The 22,349-nt window shown below is 44.5% G+C and overlaps 1 protein-coding gene across 3 annotated transcripts in view; it reads left to right on the top strand.

Moving 5' to 3' along the window:
- KATNAL2 (katanin catalytic subunit A1 like 2) overlaps window positions 1-22,349 on the top strand; it is a 37,589-nt gene that overhangs the window by 4,122 nt on the left and 11,118 nt on the right. The window contains exons 2-11 of one of the 3 annotated variants that reach the window (XM_083466061.1): window positions 6,280-6,350; window positions 8,353-8,519; window positions 9,845-9,878; window positions 10,689-10,812; window positions 13,020-13,115; window positions 13,388-13,486; window positions 15,645-15,722; window positions 17,920-18,018; window positions 19,010-19,073; window positions 20,252-20,370. In XM_083466061.1, the coding sequence (XP_083322187.1) occupies window positions 6,280-6,350; window positions 8,353-8,519; window positions 9,845-9,878; window positions 10,689-10,812; window positions 13,020-13,115; window positions 13,388-13,486; window positions 15,645-15,722; window positions 17,920-18,018; window positions 19,010-19,073; window positions 20,252-20,370 (951 nt within the window). Of the gene's footprint in view, window positions 1-6,279; window positions 6,351-8,352; window positions 8,520-9,841; window positions 9,879-10,688; window positions 10,813-13,019; window positions 13,116-13,387; window positions 13,487-15,644; window positions 15,723-17,919; window positions 18,019-19,009; window positions 19,074-20,251; window positions 20,371-22,349 lie in introns of all 3 variants that reach the window. The other 2 variants (XM_083466060.1, XM_083466062.1) reach the window with 2 other exon arrangements.

Here is a 22,349-nt window from a genome sequence, read left to right as displayed (position 1 = left end):
TCACTCTTGTTTTTCACAAGTAGATGTTGAGGCTCAATAGCTGACTTGAGCTTTATGTGAACTGACTGCTAGCTCTACAGATTGCCAACATGCTGCACGTGTGCCCATTCCCCCTAGTGAAATTAGTTCTCTGGTAGCCAGTATGATAGGTTGTGCTGTGTGCTTGGTTGTATGCTGTGTATGTGTATGGTGCCCAGAACGTTTCTCTCCTGTTTGCAGATAGCCCCCCCCCCTCAAGTTGGCAACATCAGTGCCTAGACTCTAGAACATGCCTTGGAACCTTTTTATTGTTTTCAGCAGATGAAATTATGTGAAAATAGTTCCTTGAAGTTCATTAAGTATGAAAATCGCTGGCTTCCCTTATCCCCAGTCCCCAATCAGCTAGGAAATGACTAGAATCCCCCTGCCCACATTATCTGACATTGGTGACTAACCATATTGACTGGATAAAAAAATTCCTTCCAGTAGCACCTTAAAGACCAACTAAGTTAGTTCTTGGTATGAGCTTTTGTGTGCATGCACACTTCTTCAGATACACTGAAACAGAAGTTGCCAGATCCTTCTATATAGTGAGAAGGTGGGGAGGGGTATTACTCAGAAGGGTGGTGGGAATGGGTGATTGGCAGATAGCTGAGATGAGCCTGTTGACGACTCTTAACGACTGCAATAGGTCTTACAGGAAAAGGCAAGGGATGAGAAGGTGAAAAATGGCTAAGTCATGTATAATGAGATAAAGGATAGCGTGGTCGCCGGATTCCAGTGGGCAACGAAAGAGGCAAGTCTGCCATAAAGAGTCGTCAACAGGCTCATCTCAGCTATCTGCCAATCACCCATTCCCACCACCCTTCTGAGTAATACCCCTCCCCACCTTCTCACTATATAGAAGGATCTGGCAACTTCTGTTTCAGTGTATCTGAAGAAGTGTGCATGCACACGAAAGCTCATACCAAGAACTAACTTAGTTGGTCTTTAAGGTGCTACTGGAAGGAATTTTTTTATTTTGACTATGGCAGACCAACACGGCTACCTACCTGTAACTGGACATATTGACTGGGTAGTGTGCAAAATCCCATTGATGCTGTCAGTTTGTGTGCATTCCTCAGGACTACCTGTGATTGTACACAGTCTCTAGTAGATATGTGCATTCATGAGTCTGGTTGCATTGGCTCAGACTTATATACATGATGAAATTGAGAGCAAGAGAGAATGCACTGTGTCTAAGAGAAAGAAACTAATGTGCAGTTTGGATGCACAAGTAGAAGTGTGGACCTTAAAATAAGCAAAGTTTTCCCGCCTGCTTTGAGTAAAAGACAGGTTGGCCAACTTTTAGGACCTATTGATCCAAAATGTAGGTGAATATTAACACATCACTGTATGGTTAGTGCATGTGATGCTATTTTCTTTTGGATTGGCTAATCAGATGTTTAATGGGATGCCAGAGCCCTGTTTAAAGATGGGGAGGCAGCACCAAATTCTCCAAGGGCCATGATAAATGCAGAACAAAGCAGGTTGATCATCACAACTTCATCTCATTTAAAATAAGCAGAGCACCATCAGCATCTTCTAAAAGAAAAAAAAAAACCTTGAGGAATTATCTGATCGTAATATTAAAACTTTGATTGCATGCTAATTCATCTTTTGGCAGCTGCAGCAAAAACTATGTGTGGCATTTTAAGAAATGAATAATGTACTCTGTAAGCATTGAAGCTAATTAGGGAAGCACTTTTAGCATTTAAAACTAGCTCCTGTTTAAGTGCCTTAAGCTTTTATTAATTGTATGGACCAAAAACCCTTTATAGTAATTGAAAATTTAATTACACCCATTTTTTTGTTCTAGGAATGGGAGCTTATTAAACTTTAAACACTTAAACATCTATTGAAATACCAATGGCTGTAAAGATGGTGGCATTCTACATACCAATTAAAGAAGCGAGCGTAAATCACTATAAACCTAAACTGAATTTTAAGTAATGTTTTGCTCGTTAAGTGCTTCTATTCTTTCACACATGTACAAGATCTACCACTTTTGTGGTAACCATTAGCAATATCTGTCTTTGGCAGGTCTATGTTAGCACTGGTCTTTTAAAAAAGAAACACCTTAAATATTGTTCTCGGTGTTATGCTCCTGTCCCAGTGCCTGATGACGGCAGCTCTTATTTGAGAGTAAAGAAGAGGCATTTATTCACGGTACAGGCTCAGCAGAGATAGGTGGGTCCAAGGTACACAAACATGGCAAGAGATGCAGGACCAGACAGAAGCAACAAAGATATCCCAACAGTTGTCATACCCATCCTGCAAAGCTTTGAAAGGTGAGACAGAGTGAGCTCACTCGATAGACTCTCTCGCCTTACGGATCTGCTGTGCTTCAAATGTGCATCTGAGCTCTACTACAGACAGAGGGGGCACCTGGGTCTTGGCAAAGAGGCTGTATCCTGCCCCTCAGACCCCAGCTGCCTTCTCCTGCTCAGTTCTTCCCCCATTCCTGATGTGACTTTGCAGGAGGGGGGGAATCAAGAGAGTTGGCAGAGCTGCTTCTCCCCAACATCTAGTGTCATGAAGGGCAGAGCTCCATTTTCCATTCCTTGCAGCCAGCCTCCCACTTCTTCTTCTTCTCCTCCTCCACCTGCTCCTCTATTTGGGACTGCCAAACCATCCTGATGGAAGTGAGTGGCCCACGACGCTCAGAATAATTAATAGGAATTGTGCAGATCACGTATGGAAGAGATCTGGGCTACAAGGCGGGCTGTGTGTTTCCTTAAATGGGGAGCAAAGGGTAAAGGGACCCCTGACCATTAGGTCCAGTTGTGACCGACTCTGGGGTTGCGGCACTCATCTCGCTTTATTGGCCGAGAGAGCCAGCGTACAGCTTCCGGGTCATGTGGCCAGCATGACTAAGCCGCTTCTGGCAAACCAGAGCAGCGCACGGAAACGCCGTTTACCTTCCCGCCAGAGCGGTACCTATTTATCTACTTGCACTTTGACGTGCTTTCGAACCGCTAGGTGGGCAGGAGCAGGGACCGAGCAACGGGAGCTCACCCCGTCGCGGGGATTCGAACCACCGACCTTCTGATCGGCAAGTCCTAGGCTCTGTGGTTTAACCCTCAGTGCCAACCGTGTCCCTTTAAATGGGGAGTAGCTGCCCCTTATTTATCTCAAAATCCTAGGAGTGCAACTTTATATATTTGATTCTATTTATGGGTCACTTCCCATAACATACCTCCAAGTGATTTCACGGTAAAAACGTTGACGATAAAAGCAATTAAATGTAAAAGCTATTTAAAAGATTGGGTCGTATCCAAAGCTGCTGTTCCTCTAATGCAGCAGACCTCTGCTTGCGCAACAGAGCTTTTCTGTCCTCTCCTCTGCCCTGCAGCCTCCTTTATATATCCTCAGCATCTGCTGCCTCTGTACACCCTCAACACCTGGAGCAGATTTTGAGGATGCACACAGGGGGAAGAGAGGAAGGAGAGTCCCACTGCATGAGTGGAACTGTGCGCATTCATGCACAGATGGAATGGACAGCCTCCTTGAAGGGCAGGTGATTCTGTTACATCTCTTTCTTTCTTTCTTTCTTTCTTTCTTTCTTTTTGCACTTTCCCTCCTTTTATTTCTTTGTTTTGTAGCACAAGAAATTATATTTCTGCTTTTCATTCGCACGCATCACAAAGCGGCTTACAAACAATCAATAACAATGACATGATAGAACATCACAAATGCAACATGAAGCAGACAACGTAAATCTTATGTACAGGATTATCATAGAATCATAGAATCATAGAGTTGGAAGAGACCACAAGGGCCATCGAGTCCAACCCCCTGCCAAGCAGGAAACACCATCAGAGCACTCCTGACATATGGTTGTCAAGCCTCTGCTTAAAGACCTCCAAAGAAGGAGACTCCACCACACTCCTAGTCTCCATGTGGATGAGCCTCAGTGCTGGGAGAACGGCTGAGTTTTGCTTCACTTTCAAAGCATCTCCACTTATCCCTACATTCCAAGCAGAGATCTTTGTTTAAAAAGAAATTCTTAGTCGGTTTTGTAGAACCACAACCAACAACTGGAATACCTGAAGATGCTGTTTTTAACAAGAAAAAAAAAAAAGAAAGGAGCAGAAGTGAAAACCAGACCTGAAGTCCTATCCTCTGTTCTGAAAACCCAGGTCCTTAGTTCCAGATGGTTGGAGTGGGTGGGCTCACTATTGGGGGTGTTGCATCCTTTCCTGTGGCTGGGTGCTTTGAGCTCCTGGTACCTTATTTCTTTATTGCTAGCCATTTTTTGCAGCACACTAGTGAGCTCTCCTAGCATAGTTTCGGAACTACCGTATTACTCACATTTCATAAAGTACAAGAAAAATACTCATTTTGAAAAATGCACAAACAGAAAAATAACTTTCTGCCCTGGGCCACCAGATGGCTCTCTGGTTCCTCTGGAAAAGCCAGATTCCAGTAGATGAGCTAATGATTATTTAAAAAAATGATGAACAGTTTTCACTGTCATATAGCGGCTGACACTTGCTTCATGTAGACTATAATGACTGCAAATGTTGCACTTTGGCAGTAGGATCCTACACACATTTGCTCGCTTAATGGGCTTACTCCCAAGTAGTGGTGTATAGGACTGCAACCTAACTTTGTGTGTAAAAAGGTAAAGGGACCCCTGACAAATAAGGTCCAGGTGCGGACGACTCTGGGGTTGCGGCGCTCATCTTGCTTTATTGGCTGAGGGAGCCGGCGTACAGCTTCCAGGTCATGTGGCCATCATGACTAAGCCGCTTCTGGCGAACCAGAGCAGCGCACAGAAACGCCGTTTACCTTCCCGCCGGAGCGGTATCTCTTTATCTACTTGCACTTTTGATGTGCTTTCGAACTGCTAGGTTGGCAGGAGCAGGGACGGAGCAACGGGAGCTCACCCCGTCGGGGGGGATTCGAACCACCGACCTTCTGATCGGCAAGTCCTAGGCTCTGAGGTTTAACCCACAGCGCCACCCGCATCAATTGTAAATGGGAGCTGCATGTGTAAAACTGGTGGGATGTGTCCTTGAACTCTGATAATGTCTCTTCCTTGCCTGGATGGAAGATGGAGAGGGTTGTGTGAGTATGGGCAGAAAGAAGTCTACTGTACAAATGTTAAATGTACATCCATTGCCCCACCTGCCATAGTTGCCCAGCAGAGAATGTGTCCGTCAGGCTAAAAAAAGTTATCCATTGCTGCTTCAGAGTCTCATAAGCTGCATGGACACATGACAGAGCCCTGGTTCCAGGAAACTTGGATGAAAGATTCAGTGATGGCTATGCTTTGCTGGAAACCACAGGAGGGGAGCGTTGCTCTTGTGCGCAGGTCATTCTCACAGGTTTCCAGCAGGAATCTGATTGGCCAGTGAGAACTGGATGCTGGACCAGATGGAAGACTGGCTGCATCCAGTAGGTTCTTCTTATGTTCTTTCTCAAGAGCGATAGACTTATTGTTATGTACTGAGTTGAATAGGATCCAAACTGCAGCAGTCTGATTGGTCCTAGAACAATAGGATCCAAATTGCAGTCGTCTGATTGGTCCTAGAACAATAGGATTCAGAATGCAGCAGTCTGATTGGTCCTAGAACAATAGGATCCAAACTGCAGCAGTCTGATTGGTCCTAGAACAATAGGATCCAAACCGCAGCAGTCTGATTGGTCCTAGAACAATAGGATCCAAATTGCAGTCGTCTGATTGGTCCTAGAACAATAGGATCCAAAATGCAGCAGTATGATTGGTCCTAGAACAATAGGATTCAGAATGCAGCAGTCTGATTGGTCCTAGAACAATAGGATCCAAAATGCAGCAGTATGATTGGTCCTAGAACAATAGGATTCAGAATGCAGCAGTCTGATTGGTCCTAGAACAATAGGATTCAGAATGCAGCAGTCTGATTGGTCCTAGAACAATAGGATCCAAAATGTAGCAGTCTGATTGGTCCTAGAACAATAGGATTCAGAATGCAGCAGTCTGATTGGTCCTAGAACAATGCAGCAGTATGATTGGTTGGCAGGAACCACCCAATCCTGTTCCAGATAGAAGTGAATCCACAACCTGATTGGCTTACAGTAGAATTCCGGAATTAGCCAATCATGTGCAGCCCATTGTGTAAATAATGTATATAAAGCAGATACTGTGAGGGGACTTTCATTCATTCCTCCTCACCACTATGAGCTGAATAAAGAGCATGAAATCACTTTGTGACTCTGAGTATATTTCACTTATACAAGAGGATCATATTCTAAAACTTGCTCTTTTATTTGCAGGAAGAGATGCGATCAGAAGCCCGTCGAAAAAACCTCCTCATTCTGATTTTACATTATTTAATGGATGAAGGGTATGTTTTCTTTTGCTTACCAGCAAATATTCATGTGTTGTTGTTTTGTTTTTTTACTGATCTGTTTTTCTTGTTCAATAAAAAAAATATGAGTTTGATCAAACTGCGGGAGGCAGTGGAGGACAGAAGTGCCTGGCGTGCTCTGGTCCATGGGGTCACGAAGAGTCGGACACGACTAAACGACTAAACAACAACAACAATGGCAAACTTTGTTTCCTTTCGGGCTGTGTAGTAAAACCTGTAGAGTTCTACTGGGCTTTCTTCCAGGTGTACGATAGGCTGGCATCCTCTGTAAATTTGTGTCCTAGAGAAAGACTTAATATTTGAAAAGCTTTTCTGCTTAGTCAGCTGGAAGGGATTCCTGCACTCCACAGGCAAATGACCTAATTACATGCTTTGTTTGGCTGGCCTGTTGAACCTGTCGCCACACTGATGGGTTGTTAAAATGTGGGAGATGGTTTTCCAGCAACAGGTACCGTGGTACCTCGGGTTACAGACGCTTCAGGTTACAGGCTCCGCTAACCCAGAAATAGTACCTCAGGTTAAGAACTTTGCTTCAGGATGAGAACAGAAATCGTGCTCCAGAGGCGCAGCGGCAGTGGGAAGCCCCATTAGCTAAAGTGGTACCTCAGGTTAAGAACAGTTTCAGGTTAAGAATGGACCTCCAGAGCGAATTAAGTTCTTAACCTGAGGTGCCACTGTATTCATAAGCATTGTTTCCTCCAACTGTGTGGCGGCAGAGCATAGCCATCATGGTTAACAGCCATTGATAGCCCTCTCCTCCTTGAATTTGTCTAATCCTCTTCTTAAGCCATCTAGGTTGGTGTCCGTCACTGCTTTCTGTGGAACTGAGTGTTTTTTTAAGGTTTCAATTTTTAAAAATGTTTTTATATATTATGGAAGTATCCCAGAATGGCTGGGGCAACCCAGTCAGATGGGCAAGGTACAAATAATACATTATTATTATTGAATGAGTAATACTGCTGCTTGACAATATAACTCTCAGGGAAGGAGTGTTTGCCATGTGATGAGAGGTTTGGGTGACTGCTATCACATGATGACTGTCATTGAAAGGACCTTGTGTTCCATAAGAACATATATACATTGGTACCTCGGGTTAAGTACTTAATTTGTTCTGGAGGTCTGTACCTAACCTGAAACTGTTCTTAACCTGAAGCACCACTTTAGCTAATGGGGCCTCCTGCTGCTGCCGCGCCGCCAGGGCACAATTTCTGTTTTCAACCTGAAGCAAAGTTCTTAGCCCGAGGTACTATTTCTGGGTTAGCGGAGTCTGTAACCTGAAGCATTTGTAACCCGAGGTACCACTGTACAGTGGTGCCTCGCAAGACGAAATTAATCCGTTCCGCGAGTCTCTTCGTCTTGCGGCTTTTTCGTCTTGCGAAGCACGGCTATTAGCGGCTTAGCGGCTATTAGCGGCTATTAACGGCTTAGCGGCTTTAAGAAAAAGGAAACAAACTCGCAAGAAGTCGCAAGACGTTTCATCTTGCGAAGCAAGCCCATAGGGAAATTCGTCTTGCGGAACGACTCAAAAAACGGAAAACTCTTTCGTCTAGCGAGCTTTTTGTCTTGCGAGGCATTCGTCTTGCGGGGCACCACTGTATAGCTAATAAATATTTCCAGGATGGGGTGGAAAGCAGGAGGCAAGGGGTCCATGGTCCTTGTGGGCACTATTTTGGTAACTCCAGAAATAGGCTATGATGCCATCAGTTGGAGGCGCACACAAAATAGTGGCTATTGGGTAGAGCTGTTTGTCCAGTGGCAGCTTGGGGGTTGGAGCCACTTGGAAAGACCAACATAAGAGTGATGATGATGATGATGATGATGATGTACTTAACAGTTTCAGTGATGATGCAATGATCCTGGTCCTGTTTTATGTTGTCATTCCCCCTTCCCGCCTCTTTTTGTATAAAACGTTTTGGTTTTTCCCCCTACAATGTTATAACAATTGAATAAACTGAACCCCCAAATCTGTAATTCCCAGTTATGTCGATGCTGCAAACGCATTGGAGCAAGAAACGAAGCTGGGCTTGCGGCGCTTTGAAGTTTGCGACAATGTTGACCTTGAGACAATTTTGATGGAATACGAAAGCTACTACTATGTCAAATTCCAGAAGTACCCAAAGATTACCAAAAAAGCCTTAGACACCAGTATGTGGCTAATTTCCAGAATAAATGTGTGTGGGTTTTTTTTTTCCAGATTTAAAATTCAGATTTTTCTTATTACCACTAGTGTTTGAAATTTTCTTTAACACCGTGCTGGTGTGTTGGTAGCATTCCTCCTCGTTTTACCCTTATAACGGGCCTGTGAGGTAGGTTAAACTGAGAGAATGTGGCTGGTCCCAAATCGCCCCAGTGAACTTTACGGCTGAGTAGGGATTTGAACTCCCAGACCCCAGTCTGACACTCAACCACTGTGCCACCCTGGCTTTCTGAAGCTGGTTTCTGTGTGCATATCACTTGCTGGATTCAGAGCTGTGGGTGCAAAAAGGATGCAAATTGGAATGGTGATAGCCACTCTCCATTCTGCATTAAAGGTGCTGACCTTGAAAGCCCTAAACGGCCTCGGTCCAGTATACCTGAAGGAGCGTCTCTACCCCCATCATTCAGCCCGGACACTGAGGTCCAGCTCCGAGGGCCTTCTGGCGGTTCCCTCACTGCGAGAAGTGAGGTTACAGGGAACCAGGCAGAGGGCCTTCTCGGTAATGGGATGGAATTTATGTACGCAATTCACTGCCCGGGAAGTTGTCTTTTCAAACCTTTCTGAGATGAAGGGTTGCTTTGCAAGGGTCCTACCAGGCACTTGTGTGGTTTCCTTTTGTTTCAGTGGGGTTTGAGCAGAACCTCCCAGTCAATTGTGGTCCATGTTGTTGCATGCATGTTTAAAACATTTGGATATAGGGAAGAACAACTTTTAAATATATATATATAGTAATATTATATTAAAAGAATTTCAGTTATAGAAAATAAAGCAATGAAAAGTGCTAAAGTACAATAAAAAAGCTATAATGCAATACAGTAACTATAATCAGTTACATTTCCATACATTATTATACGGATATATGAATAATATTATGGTCCTAATATATATTTGATTCTTAGTAACCTACTGTATTCTGTAGAAACTCATTCCGGGTGTCAATATATTTATCCAAACAAAGTCTACATCTGTAAGCAATCCTTTCATATGATGTGAGTGTTTTTGTGTCATCAACCATTGATTAAAGGGGATCATGTATTTACTCTTCCAGTTCATCAATACCAGTCTCTTGTAGAATCCATTTTCGTTGTCCAGTTGTCAGCTTCCATTATAGGGAAGAACAACTTGTGTCAGAGCAAAGAGTAGATCACTGTTGCAGGGCAAGCTTCAGCGTGCTTAACTTTGTGGCTGGATTGTGGCCCTTGATTATATACATTATTTTATTTTAAAGAAAGGCAAGGTCTCTCTCTCTTCTCTTTCCCCCCACAAACAGCAGACAACAAATCAAGAACTGGAGGAAAACAGAAAAGGTAAGAGAAATGGCTGCCATGAGGACACCGTTGGTAGTAAAAAAGATTTTTCGTAGCCATGCAGCCACAACAATATTTATTCCTGATGGCTGTATTCCAGGAGTGGGCAGGGCCAGACCTAAAGTGGGTGGTGCAAAACACAAAATCTCACCTCTTTGGCATAGAGCACACCCTTGGCAGAGGCACACACAGTCATAACACCAACACACACACACACACACACACACACACACATACTCACACAGCTCCTGCTTAAACCGCATCACAAAGTGTGTTGCACTGAGGATGAAAAGAGCCCATCCCAGTTTGTCAGGGTCTCCCATGTACTGCACAGGGGTCAGCAAACTTTTTCAGCAGGGGGCCGGTCCACTGTCCCTCAAACCTTGGGGGGGGGGGGCAGACTATATTTTGGAAAAAAATAATGAACAAATTCCTATGCCCCACAAATAACCCAGAGATGCATTTTAAATAAAAACACACATTCTACTCATGTAAAAACACCAGGCAGGCCCCACAAATAACCCAGAGATGCATTTTAAATAAAAGCACACATTCTACTCATGTAAAAACACGCTGATTCCTGGACGGTCTGCGGGCCGGATTTAGAAGGCGATTGGGCTGGATCCTTCCCCCGGGCCTTAGTTTCCCTACCCATGTACATGTACACCTAGGGAGAGGGTGGAGCTTGAGCTGAGAGAGAAGGCGTGGCCTGCCAGGAGTGCCAAGAGCTAGGTGGGGAAATCCCATCCTTACCTTAGTCCTCAACCTGACACTTCCTGAAAGCCTTTCTTTTTGTTGTTGTTGTTCTAGGGCAACAAGCAGCACATGTCGGAATCTTCCTAAGATTCACCCAGCAAGTCAGAGGCCAGTTTCGAAAAGTATTTCTCGTAGGACAATTGAGCCAAAACTTTCCAGCAAGGATAGTCCTAAAGAGGTTGAGATTCCTTTTTATTTGCTCCTCCCACCCCTGTTTTGTAAATTTAGGGAGTGCAGTGCGCTTAGCAATAGGATACAGCGACCGGTAGATTACTGGGGCTGCTAAAACCTTTATAGGAGGTTTTGTGTAAAAGTATCGGGGGAGGTAGAAGGATAATTAAAACTTTGGACATCCTGGGACAACCACAGACTGAAATCTGCTTAATAGACATTCCGTCTCCCCAGCAAACTTTGGGAACAAGTACTGGAAGGATGGCAACAGCTTTGTAGACAGATAATTGCCTGTCTCCTCACCAAATTACAACCCCCCAAGCTTATTGGGTGTAAGCATCTCAAATAATCAACTGGATAACTGGAGTAAGATTAGAATGGATGCCTTAAATATGTTGCTGGATTGTATACAAGATATGCCATAACAAAGGAAGTGAAAACTTGATTATTTATCTCTTAATTGCAGCAAGGGTTGTTCTTGCCCAATATTGGAAAAGCTCTATTGTCCCATCTGTTAGGGAATGGTTATTTAAATCATTAGAAATGGCTCATATGAGTAAGCTAAAAGAGATGGTGTACACAAATGAAATGGACAAGCTGTATACACAGTGTTTTCTAAATGGCAGCTTTTCGTTCTTTATTGAAAAAAACAATTATGGATTAGGGAGTCTTGATATATTTTCATTTACAGAGAGAGTGAGAATATGTGTATATATTTGCATAATTAGAAGGGAAGGGAAACAATTCCTCAGATTCTTTGGGGATTGCCATTACAGTTAAACTAGACTATAACCAATATGTGTTTCTACTATAGATATACTCTCTGTATTCCAAAACTATTCTGAGAGTGTTGGCTAACCTGGCTTGGATGAAAAGAGAGAGAAACATGTATGGAACTGGATCTGTTTCAAGTGTTACTACAGCCAAACTTTTATCTGTGGCAATAATGGCTGGTTTGCACGTCACATTAAACCATAGTTTAAAACAAACCATGGTTTAGTGTGCCCAAAAGGTTCCCCTGCCTTTGCTGCTTCCACGCCACAGGCAAAACAAGCCAGAGTGATTATTTTCAGCTGGCTCCTCCCTGCTCTTCAGGGGTGTCTTACTGAGCAAGGTTGAGTGTTAAGCATTGCTGCTTTTTCACATTTCCTGCACTGTGCTCAACAGGAAGCAAAGGCAGAGATCGGCCCTGTTGTATACTTGCAGCAGCCATCATGGATGTTACAAACCCCAACAGAACACATTGGTTGCACTGGGGATGTCAAGCACAGAGAATTGTGGGAGTTTCTCAAACATGCCTGCTTGGAAACTTCTTATAATTTCATTTTTTAAAAAATAATCTTTATTAGTTTAAATTACAGTACACACTTATACAAAGAATTTATAATCTCAAACTACAAAAAGAAAATTAAAGAAAAAAACAATTAAGAAAAAAGAAAAGAAGAAAATACAGAAAAAGAAAGAAGAAAAAGCAAATTTACGTACATAAAAAATCCCTTAATCTTCCTAATTAATACTTAATTGAACACTTACATAAAAAAGACTTCTGACAAAACGAGTCTTCCAATCATTCTCATTGTACTGTTTATACTGTCGTTTTTCCCCCTCACAGTTTTATATTCTTTAGTATTGTTCCCGTCTACTTCATTAACGGTATTTGTTGTGTTTACAAGTATCACTCAAGTTCTGCTAATATGCTGTGATTGGTACAATATGATCTTATATAGTCCTTAAATATTCTCCATTCTCCAAATATTTTCTGGTTCAATACTCCTCTAACTCTTCCTGTCAGTTTTGCTAGTTGTAAATATTCTAACATGAGTATCTGCCAGTCTGTATCCTCGCCACAAGAATTCTTGCTGCTGTGGTGGCATACACGAACAGTGGTCTTATGTCTTTTTTAGTTTCTAATGGTAAAATGCCTAAAAGTAAGATCTCTGGGTTTTTTTATAGGTAAGTCTGAATAATTTCTTAAATTCATTATATCTATTATCCCAGAATTCCCTAATGATTGCACAAGTCCACCAAATGTGGTAGTATGACCCTGCATCTATTTTACATCTCCAACAAATCGGTGACTCTCCTTTATACATTTTCGCTAGTTTCAAGGGGGTATGATGCCATCTATATAACATCTTCAGGATGTTCTCCCTAAGGTTACAGCATGCTCTTGTAATTTCAAAATTGGTCTGTGTTTGTGTTTGTTTTCTGTAGGAGAGTGAAGATGCTTTTGCCCGGGTGCCCTCTGAGTTTGGTTTAAACGTGTCCGCAATCCAGAAAGGAAGTGGAGAAGGCGCTCATCCTAGGAGGGTTAGTCAAAAGCCTAACAGCATGCATGGATTGTTATTATAAGAGTGTTTGGGTGTCTGAAGGTGGAAACTTATGGATGTCTTGCAGCAGCCTTCTCTCCTAAATTAGTACCCTACAGATGGTTTTGGGCAGCCCCACTGCCACCCGTTATTGTTCCAGTGGCTTCCCTACTGGTCTGGCTTCTTACATTTTGGTTCCCTGTCCAACATCTCTTATGTTCCAGGCTGAAGACCTGCCATGTGCTTCAGGTAAACACTTTGTTTCTCCTGTAGGGCCAAATCATTGATTTTCGTGGGATGATTCAGGATGCGATCAAAGGAGCATCAAATGAAATTGCCGTGCACAGCCTTAACTGCAATCCAGATCCTTCAGTGAGTGATGTTCTTTCCGCCTAGTAAAATAAAAGTTGAGAAGTAATAAGCATCATACGTGTGGAGGAAAAACTTAAACATGTTGCAGAGTCCCCCAAAATAGACCGAAGGCAATAGTACTTCATCCAGCAGAGCTTTTACTGGTGCTGAAGGGAAATGAGCATAATGGTCACGAATCCAAATGCAATTAGGAATGGCACAGTCCATAAGAAATCCAGTTGCAGCACTTACAATAAAACTTAACAAGAACTTATAATAAGTCTAAAACCTTAACACTAAGCATACTATGTACAGAACAGCACACAGAACAAAAGAGAATCAGAAAGAGAAAGTGAGACGCAGGCTCCTTCTGGCCAGTATTTACAATCAGCATGACCTTGCAGAATAGAGATAAGAGAACCAGTTCAAACCAGCTGTACTCAGCTTCCGGAAGCTATAACCCAAACAATCCTTCTGTCTACTTCTCTCACACAGAGAAGCTTCTACTAGCTTCTAGAATCCTCTTGTATTAATCAGAATAGAAAAGATCTCTGCACATCAGATCAATACTTTCTGCACTAAGAAATGCAAACTGACAATAAGTACCTGGTAAATCCAATGGGGAAGAAAAGTCTTTTGGAGTGGCCTTTGGACTTGCATGTATCATCCTCTCTCCTCTCCTTGACATGCTTAGATGGTGACGTCCAAACTGGAAGGTCTTTAACACAATAGCACTTTGGATCCTGGATCCAACTGTGTCCAGTTCTGGGCACCACAATTCAAGAAGGACACTGACAAACTGGAACGTGTCCAGAGGAGGGCAACCAAAATGGTCAAAGGCCTGGAAACGATACCTTATGAGGAACGGCTAAGGGAGCTGGGCATGTTTAGCCTGGAGAAGAGGAGGTTAAGGGGTGATATGATAGCCATGTTCAAATATATAAAAGGATGTCACATAGAGGAGGGAGAAAGGTTGTTTTCTGCTGCTCCAGAGAAGCGGACACGGAGCAATGGATCCAAACTACAAGAAAGAAGATTCCACCTAAACATTAGGAAGAACTTCCTGACAGTAAGAGCTGTTCGACAGTGGAATTTGCTGCCAAGGAGTGTGGTGGAGTCTCCTACTTTGGAGGTCTTTAAGCAGAGGCTTGACAACCATATGTCAGGAGTGCTCTGATGGTGTTTCCTGCTTGGCAGGGGGTTGGACTCGATGGCCCTTGTGGTCTCTTCCAACTCTATGATTCTATGATTCTAGGATGTATCTCCTCCTGTCCACATAGCCACAGTACCTAGCCAGAGTACCTCCCAATTTGGACTTTACCTTGTATATTTGGTGGAGGAATTGTGTGGGGAGAGCGTGAGGACTAGAAAATGCTGCATATGCACAGGGATAGAGCTGGGGCTGGGGAAGACAGCTTGAACAGGACTTAATATGAAAAAAAAACCTATTCCAAAAATGGCGTTGCATATTTAAAACTTTCACATACTTAATTTAAAGTTTTGCAGCCCCTCAAAATAACCAAGACAATTTTTTTTGCATGCTATATATCAGGCAGGGAAGTGGATAGCGCTATGGTCTAAACCACAGAGCGTAGGACTTGCCGATCAGAAGGTTGACGGTTCGAATCCCCGTGACGGGGTGAGCACCTGTGAACCTAGCAGCTTGAAAGCACGTCAAAGTGCAACTAGATAAATAGGTACCGCTCCGGCGGGAAGGTAAACGGCGTTTCTGTGTGCTGCTCTGGTTCTCCGGAAGCGGCTTAGTCATGCTGACCACATGACCCAGAAGCTGTACGCCGGCTCCCTCGGCCAATAAAGTGAGATGAGCACCACAACCCCAGAGTCCTAATGGTCAGGGGTCCCTTTACCTTTTTATATATCAGGCACGTCCAACTTCTAAGAGATGGCGATCTACTCACAGTATAAAAAGACCAGCTGTGATCTACCCATTGTCATTGCCAGGAGTTGTTGAGCTTTTTTAAGGGGAGGGTTGACCAAAGTTATTTAGCTTTTCTTGGGGGCGGGGTTGACCAAATTTATTGATTTTGTTGTTGTTGTAGTTGTTGTTGTAGTAGTAGTACTTCATGCCACGATCAACCTGGGACACCCTCGCAATCAACCTATTGGACATGCCTGCTATACTGTATATAGATTGCATGCGCATGTGTCTTTTTTGTAGGAACGGTTATTAAAACCCCTGGGAGCCTTTATTGGGATGACTGGTGAAATGAGAGAACTTGCGACGGTTGTGAGCAGGGTAAGGCCGAACCTTGTTTCTTTTCAGTCCTGGAGTATATGCTGAGCCTAGTTGGTCAAGGAATTAATCCTCTGCTTTTCCGCATTTCCGTACCCAACATCAGGATGGGGGAACAGGAGGAGAGTCTATGAATAACCACATTCTGGACACAGCCCTGCAGGAGAGTCCCCTGTGGAAGCCCCAACCTTCACTCTTCTAGCACAGCTTCCACCCGCTGCAGTGGGGTCCATGCAAGAGAGTTCCCTGCTGGGTGATGCTCTCTGTGTATGCACAGGAGGCGAGATAGATAAGATAAAACTTTATTCGCATTTGTGGGTGTTGCTGTTGATAAAACGGATCGAAAGATTAGAAGGCTGCATAGTATCAGGCCAAGTCATTAAGGTAAATCAGAGCTTGGTGGGGCTGGTTGTCAATGGTTTGCTGTACTGGCATTTGGTGGACGTAGTCTGCCTCCATCCCCAGTTCCTCAGGAGGAACAAAGAACATAACAATTGTTTTGGTGGAGAAGGCCATGTTCCACCTAGTTCAACAGTGGCCAGCCACGTAGCTCTGGAAACCAGACTAAGGGGCCATTCCCTCTTGTTTCTCCTTCGTAGGAAGATAGGAAGCTGCTTTGTCCTGAGTCAAACCACTGGTTCGTCCACCGCATCCTTCCTCAAACTCAGCCCTCCAGATGTTTTTGGGCCTACAAACTCCCATGATCCTCAGCTAGCAGGACCAGTGGTCAGGGATGATGGGAGAGAGAAAAAACTTTATTCGCATTAGCCAATGGCCATAGCAACAGTAAAACATTACAGTATACGCAGAAAAGGAAATGTGATATAACAGCACAATTTAAAGTCCTGAATCAGCAGTCAGTTAGTGGCCCTTATTCTGATTGCCCCTGCTATAAACCTAGGAACCTTTGCTGTTATCTGCTCATTTTGATCTGATAGAAGAAAGGACATTGTGGCAGTGGTTGAGCGCCCTGGGATGGTTAGTACGAGTGGGGTGATGATTTCGTTGCTCAGGTCTTTGTAGAGAGTACAGGACAGGAGGACGTGTGCTGCTGTTTCGGTGCTACCATCTCCACAGGGGCAAAGACGTTTCTCAGGCAGGATCATTTGGAATCGACCCTCAAGTACCCCAGATGGCAAAACATCCAGTCTTGCAAGGCACAGGAGGCGAGGCTTGATGCTCTGTGGAAGGCGTGGGGAACCCTTTTCAGATTGAGGGCTTCGTTCGCATCTGGGCAGCTTTCTGGGGCTGGGGTGGGGCCAGAGGTGAAAATGGGCGAAGCAACAAGTGAAAATTTTAACTTTCTACAGCAAACTTGTTCAAGCATCCACTCCTCAACATGTTTCTTCTGATGCACAGCAAGGAGCTGCTGGGAGGGGTGGCAGGGAAGAGCAGACCTTTACATGTACAGTGGTACCTTGGTTCTCAAACTTAATCCGTTCTGGAAGTCCGTTCCAAAACCAAAGTGTTCCAGAACCAAGGCACGCTTTCCCATAGAAAGTAATGCAAAACAGATTAATCCGTTCCAGACTTTTAAAAACAACCCCTAAAACAGCAATTTAACATGCATTTTACTATCTAATCCATAAAATGAAAGCAATAATCAATGTACTGTACTATAAAATAAATAAGACAGTATTGTAGATGATTAAAATTAAAATATCCCCCCCCCATACCTGCACTGATGATAGTCATTGTTTGCATGGGGGGCTTTTATCCATTTCTACAGTCACTCAATCAGTCAGTCAATCAATCAATCAATCAATCAATCAATCAATTAATCAATCAATCAGTAGCTGAACTGGGGTTCCACACTGCAGTCCTAAGCCCAGTTGCTCTGCAGGAACAGTCAATTTCAGTGGGATTGTCCCCTAAGTAAGCATGTTCAGAATTTTTAGTCCTCCGTTGCAATAACAATTTTGTGCTGCTTCGCTCTCCCAGTGTTTCTCAGGCTTGGGTTCCCAGCTGTTTTTGGACTACAACTCCCATCATCCCTGACCACTGGGATGATGGGAGTTGTAGTCCAACAACAGGCTGGGGACTGACCGAGAAACACTGCAAAGCAACCTGTCTCTTTCTGTGTCACTGTTTTGTTTTTATGCCCTGACACAATGGAGCTTAATTTGCTGCACCGATGTTTCCCTGGCTGTACAGGGAAGCTGGAGCCCTGCCTTTAAGAAGACCAAACAATGTCTTGCAGGATATCTACCTCCACAACCCGAATGTAAAGTGGGGCGATATCATTGGTCTCGATGCAGCCAAGCGGTTGGTCAAGGAAGCTGTTGTGTACCCAATCAGGGTAAGGGAACCTGTTTTGAAAGCTTCTGTCTCTCTGGACTGGCACTCCTGATCTTGAAAGTGTCAACTTCTTAGCAGTGTTCAAAACTCCTCATTCAAAACTGTAATGAATGATAGACTGCCCTGTCTCCACTCCCACCCACCCGACTGTTGCTTACAATACCTTTAGACATGCCCAAGGATATGCCTGCAAAACAGACCTTCCTTCTCTCTCATTTACGCGCTTTGGTGAAGCTGGAAGTCTGCGAAGCAGAATCTGCAAGAAGTTGCTATTTTGCCTCGGGTTTATTGCGTGTCTTCCCTGTGCCAGTTACACATGGAGTTCAGTTGCAAACTGCCCCCATAATCCATGTAGTCTAAGTTACAAAATCAACATATATTAATAATAATAATTTATAGTTTATAGCCCGCCCATCTGGCTGGGTTTCCCCAGCTACTCTGGGTGGCTTCCAACCGAATATTAGAAAGAATACAGCATCTGACATTAAAAACTTCCCTAAACAGGGCTGCCTTCAGTTGTCTTTTAAAAGTAAAATAGTTGTTTATTGCCTTGACATCTGCTGGGAGGGCATTCCACAGGGCAGGCGCCACTACCAAGAAGGCCCTCTGCCTGGTTCCCTGTAACTTCGCTTCTCGCAGTGAGGGAACCGCCAGAAGGCCCTTGGAGCTGGACCTCAGTCTCCGGGTAGAACGATGGAGGTGGAGACGCTCTTTCAGGTATAAAGGGCTGAGGCCGTTTAGAGCTTTAAAGGTCAGCACCAACACTTTGAATTGTGCTTGGAAACGTACTGGGAGCCAATGCAGATCTTTCAGGACCGGTGATATATGGTCTTGGCGGCCACTCCCAGTCACCAGTCTAGCTGCCGCATTCTGGATTAATTGCAGAATGGGATGGTGGTCATTTGGGTGCTCAAAAGTGTTGCAGAAATTGCAGTTTGACTCCCGAAAATTATTATTATTATTTAATTCTGATATTGTTTTTCTCTGCTTAGTATCCACAACTGTTTACTGGCATCCTCTCTCCATGGAAAGGACTATTGCTCTACGGGCCCCCAGGTACTGTCTGCATAACTACAGTTTACGAATGAACTCCCGCATTCCCTTACACCACAGCTTGAGAGACCTTTTTGTGCATCCCCTCCCCTTGGGGTGAACACCTTTCTTACTCCTGGCTGAAGGCGGACATAACGTTTTTCAATATTGCTCACATCCACGGTGTGGACCTGGCCGCATAAATACTCTTGCAGCCTTGCATATCTTGTGAGATGTACGCAAGATCAGCTTCCATTTCTGACTGTCTGGCATTCCCTCTTGCTGCAGAGTAGCTGTTCTCCATTTAAAAAGGAAAAGGTTTTAAAGAGACATGTCTCTATATGCTGCCTTTAAAAAATAAAAACAACCACCACCTGTGAATCCCTTTCAAAACTCCTCCAAAGACTGGGAGTGTTTTTGACAGAATGGTTAACTAAACGGCCACTGCATCTGTTTTTGGAGGATTTATTTTACGCATAGCCTAGGATCAGAAGGTCGGCGGTTCGAATCCCCGTGACGGGGTGAGCTCCCGTTGCTTTGTCCCTGCTCCTGCCAGCCTAGCAGTTTGAAAGCACGTCAAAGTGCAAGTAGATAAATAGGTACCGCTCTGGCAGGAAGGTAAACGGCATTTCCATGCGCTGCTCTGGTTCGCCAGAAGTGGCTTAGTCATACTGGCCAGATGACCCGGAAGCTGTACACCAGCTCCCTCGGCCAATAAAGCGAGATGAGCACCGCAAACCCAGAGTCGGTCATGACTGGACCTAATGGTCAGGGGTCCCTTTACCTTTACCTATTTTACGCAAGGAATGCAGGTCTGTGGCTTAGCTACTACATACAATCTCAATAATACCTTTCTTCCTATCTCTAGTCGATCCATTCCTGGGAGAATATTATTTCTCCCAAACCCAAATGATAGTGTTAAGATAGAAAGACAAGGTTTTCTTCCCAGCTGACTCTTGCTTGAATGCTGGTCGAGTGATTGTTACGGAAACGTCACTGCCGATAAATTATTTTGCTTTTTCAAACTCCTTTCAGACGGTTAATTGGGGATTTTTTAATGGAGGTACGCCTCTTTTGGCCAAATAGCTCAGGGGAATCATTTATTGTGGGGATAAAGGCTTGCACAGTTCCTCAGTGGGGAGAAACGTTGAGGAGCGCCTATGTCGAGACTGAGTGCTGACTTATTTCCCTGCACCTTGTAGGTACTGGGAAGACTTTGCTAGCCAAAGCTGTTGCCACTGAATGCAACACAACCTTCTTCAACATCTCGGCATCCACCATTGTCAGCAAATGGAGAGGGGATTCAGAAAAGCTTGTGAAAGTAAGAGTGCCTTCTGTGTTCCTCGTGCCCTGGCAGAAATCCACAGTGTTTGGCAGAGAATCTTTGAGTGAGGTGGCCTAATGCAGGAATGCAGTGGCGTAGCGTGGGGGGTGCAGGGGGCGGCAGCCGCACCGGGTGCAACATGGGGGGGCGCTCGCACTCGCAGCTCTCTGTCCCTACCTGGCTCACTCACTTTCTCTCACTGCAGTGCTGGCTGTGCGAATCCGATCCGAGCCGCCGGGTCGCCGCCCACTGTGGAGGGGGTGGGTGCCAGGCGTGCGGTGCGGAGAGAGAGCGAGGGACTATCGGGGGGGGGGGGGGACAGTGCAGCGACCGCCCAGCGCAGCGCTGAGCGCGGGAGAGAACCACACCAGACCAGACCAGGCAGCAGCAAGAAGAAGCTGGCAGCGGCGGCAGGTTAGGGGTTAGGGGGCGCAAATTACTTGCCTTGCCCCGGGTTAGGGGGCGCAAATTACTTGCCTTGCCCCGGGTGCTGACAACCCATGCTACGCCGCTGCAGGAATGGACATATTCTTCCCCCTTCCCTCCTTTCTTTTCTACAAGCCCCATGGCCCAACTCTTGCTTTGTACCATTCAAACGTGAGTTCATTTTCTGGAACAGGGAAGGTGTAGCTAGCCTAATTTAAGTGATCCCAAATCTTCAGTTTGTCTTAGGGATGCAAGAGTTTCCTTTCTGGATCAGGGCAAGGTCCACCTAGACCTGTGTCTGTACAGTGGTACCTCGGGTTAAGTACTTAATTCGTTCCGGAGGTCCGTTCTTAACCTGAAACTGTTCTTAACCTAAAGCACCACTTTAGCTAATGGGGCCTCCAGCTGCTACCATGCCGCTGGAGCACAATTTCTGTTCTCATTCTGAAGCTAAGTTCTTAACCCGAGGTACTATTTCTGGGCTAGCGGAGTCTGTAACCTGAAGCATATGTAACCCAAGGTACCACTGTATATCTATATCATCCAGATCAGGACGTGGGTGGCGCTGTGGCCTAAACCACTGAGCCTCTTGGGCTTGCCGATCAGAAGGTCGGTGATTCAAATCCCCGCGACGGGGTGAGCTCCCGTTGCTCTGTCCCAGCTCTTGCCAACATAGCAGTTCAAAAGCACACCAGTGCGAGTAGATAAATAGGTACGGCTGTGGTGGGAAGGTAAATGGTGTTTCCATGCACTCTAGCTTCTGTCATGGTGTCCCGTTGCACCAGAAGCGGTTTAGTCATACTGGCCACGAGCTGGAAAGCTATCTGTGGACAAAGCCTGCTCCCTTGGCCTGAAAGTGGAGATGAGTGCTGCACCCCCATGGCCAAATTCGACTGGACTTAGCCGTCCAGGGGTCCTTTACCTTTTATCTATATTTTACCAAGATATCTATATTTTACGAAGATAACATATATTCAGTGCTATCAAAAAGAAAATGAAGGCAGAATTCTACAACCTTACATAAATTATAATAAAATTTCTTAGTTTTGTATAATTTTGCTAGTTATGGGGAGGGCAAGGGCAAGCCAAAGAGGTAGATGAAATGCTACCCATTTTGTCTTTGGAGATTTTACCAAGGGTTTGCTAGCGCTCTGATCACACACTGCTAAGCCTATCATTGGAGTTCTAATGACTAGGTGCTTTTACTATCAAATGACACCTTTGTTTCTTAGTATGATAAGTTATCTGGCCTTTTTCTTTCTGTACTGGTGTGTAAATGCAGAATCCATCTATAATCATCTGGCTGCAGCAGTGAATTAGGCTCACAGTATGCGGTTCCATTAACGGCAAAGATTAAAGTTGCAACTTCAGACACATGCTGGAGTTTGCGTCAGAATGGAGTTTGAATGCAGTCATCTTTTAAAGCAAGGAAAGCAAGAACACTTGATGCTAAAAGTGACAGGATATTGGGTTTTACATCTTCTTAAGAATTCTGTTTGTAGAGCAAAATAAGCCATCATCCTTAGTTTAAAAAGAAAAGCCAACAAAAA

Source organism: Podarcis liolepis (assembly GCF_965112155.1).
Source record: "Podarcis liolepis genome assembly, chromosome: 11".
Taxonomy (NCBI): domain Eukaryota; kingdom Metazoa; phylum Chordata; class Lepidosauria; order Squamata; family Lacertidae; genus Podarcis; species Podarcis liolepis.
Note: the sequence above shows the minus strand (reverse complement) of the source record. Positions and strands in the feature narration are given on the sequence as shown.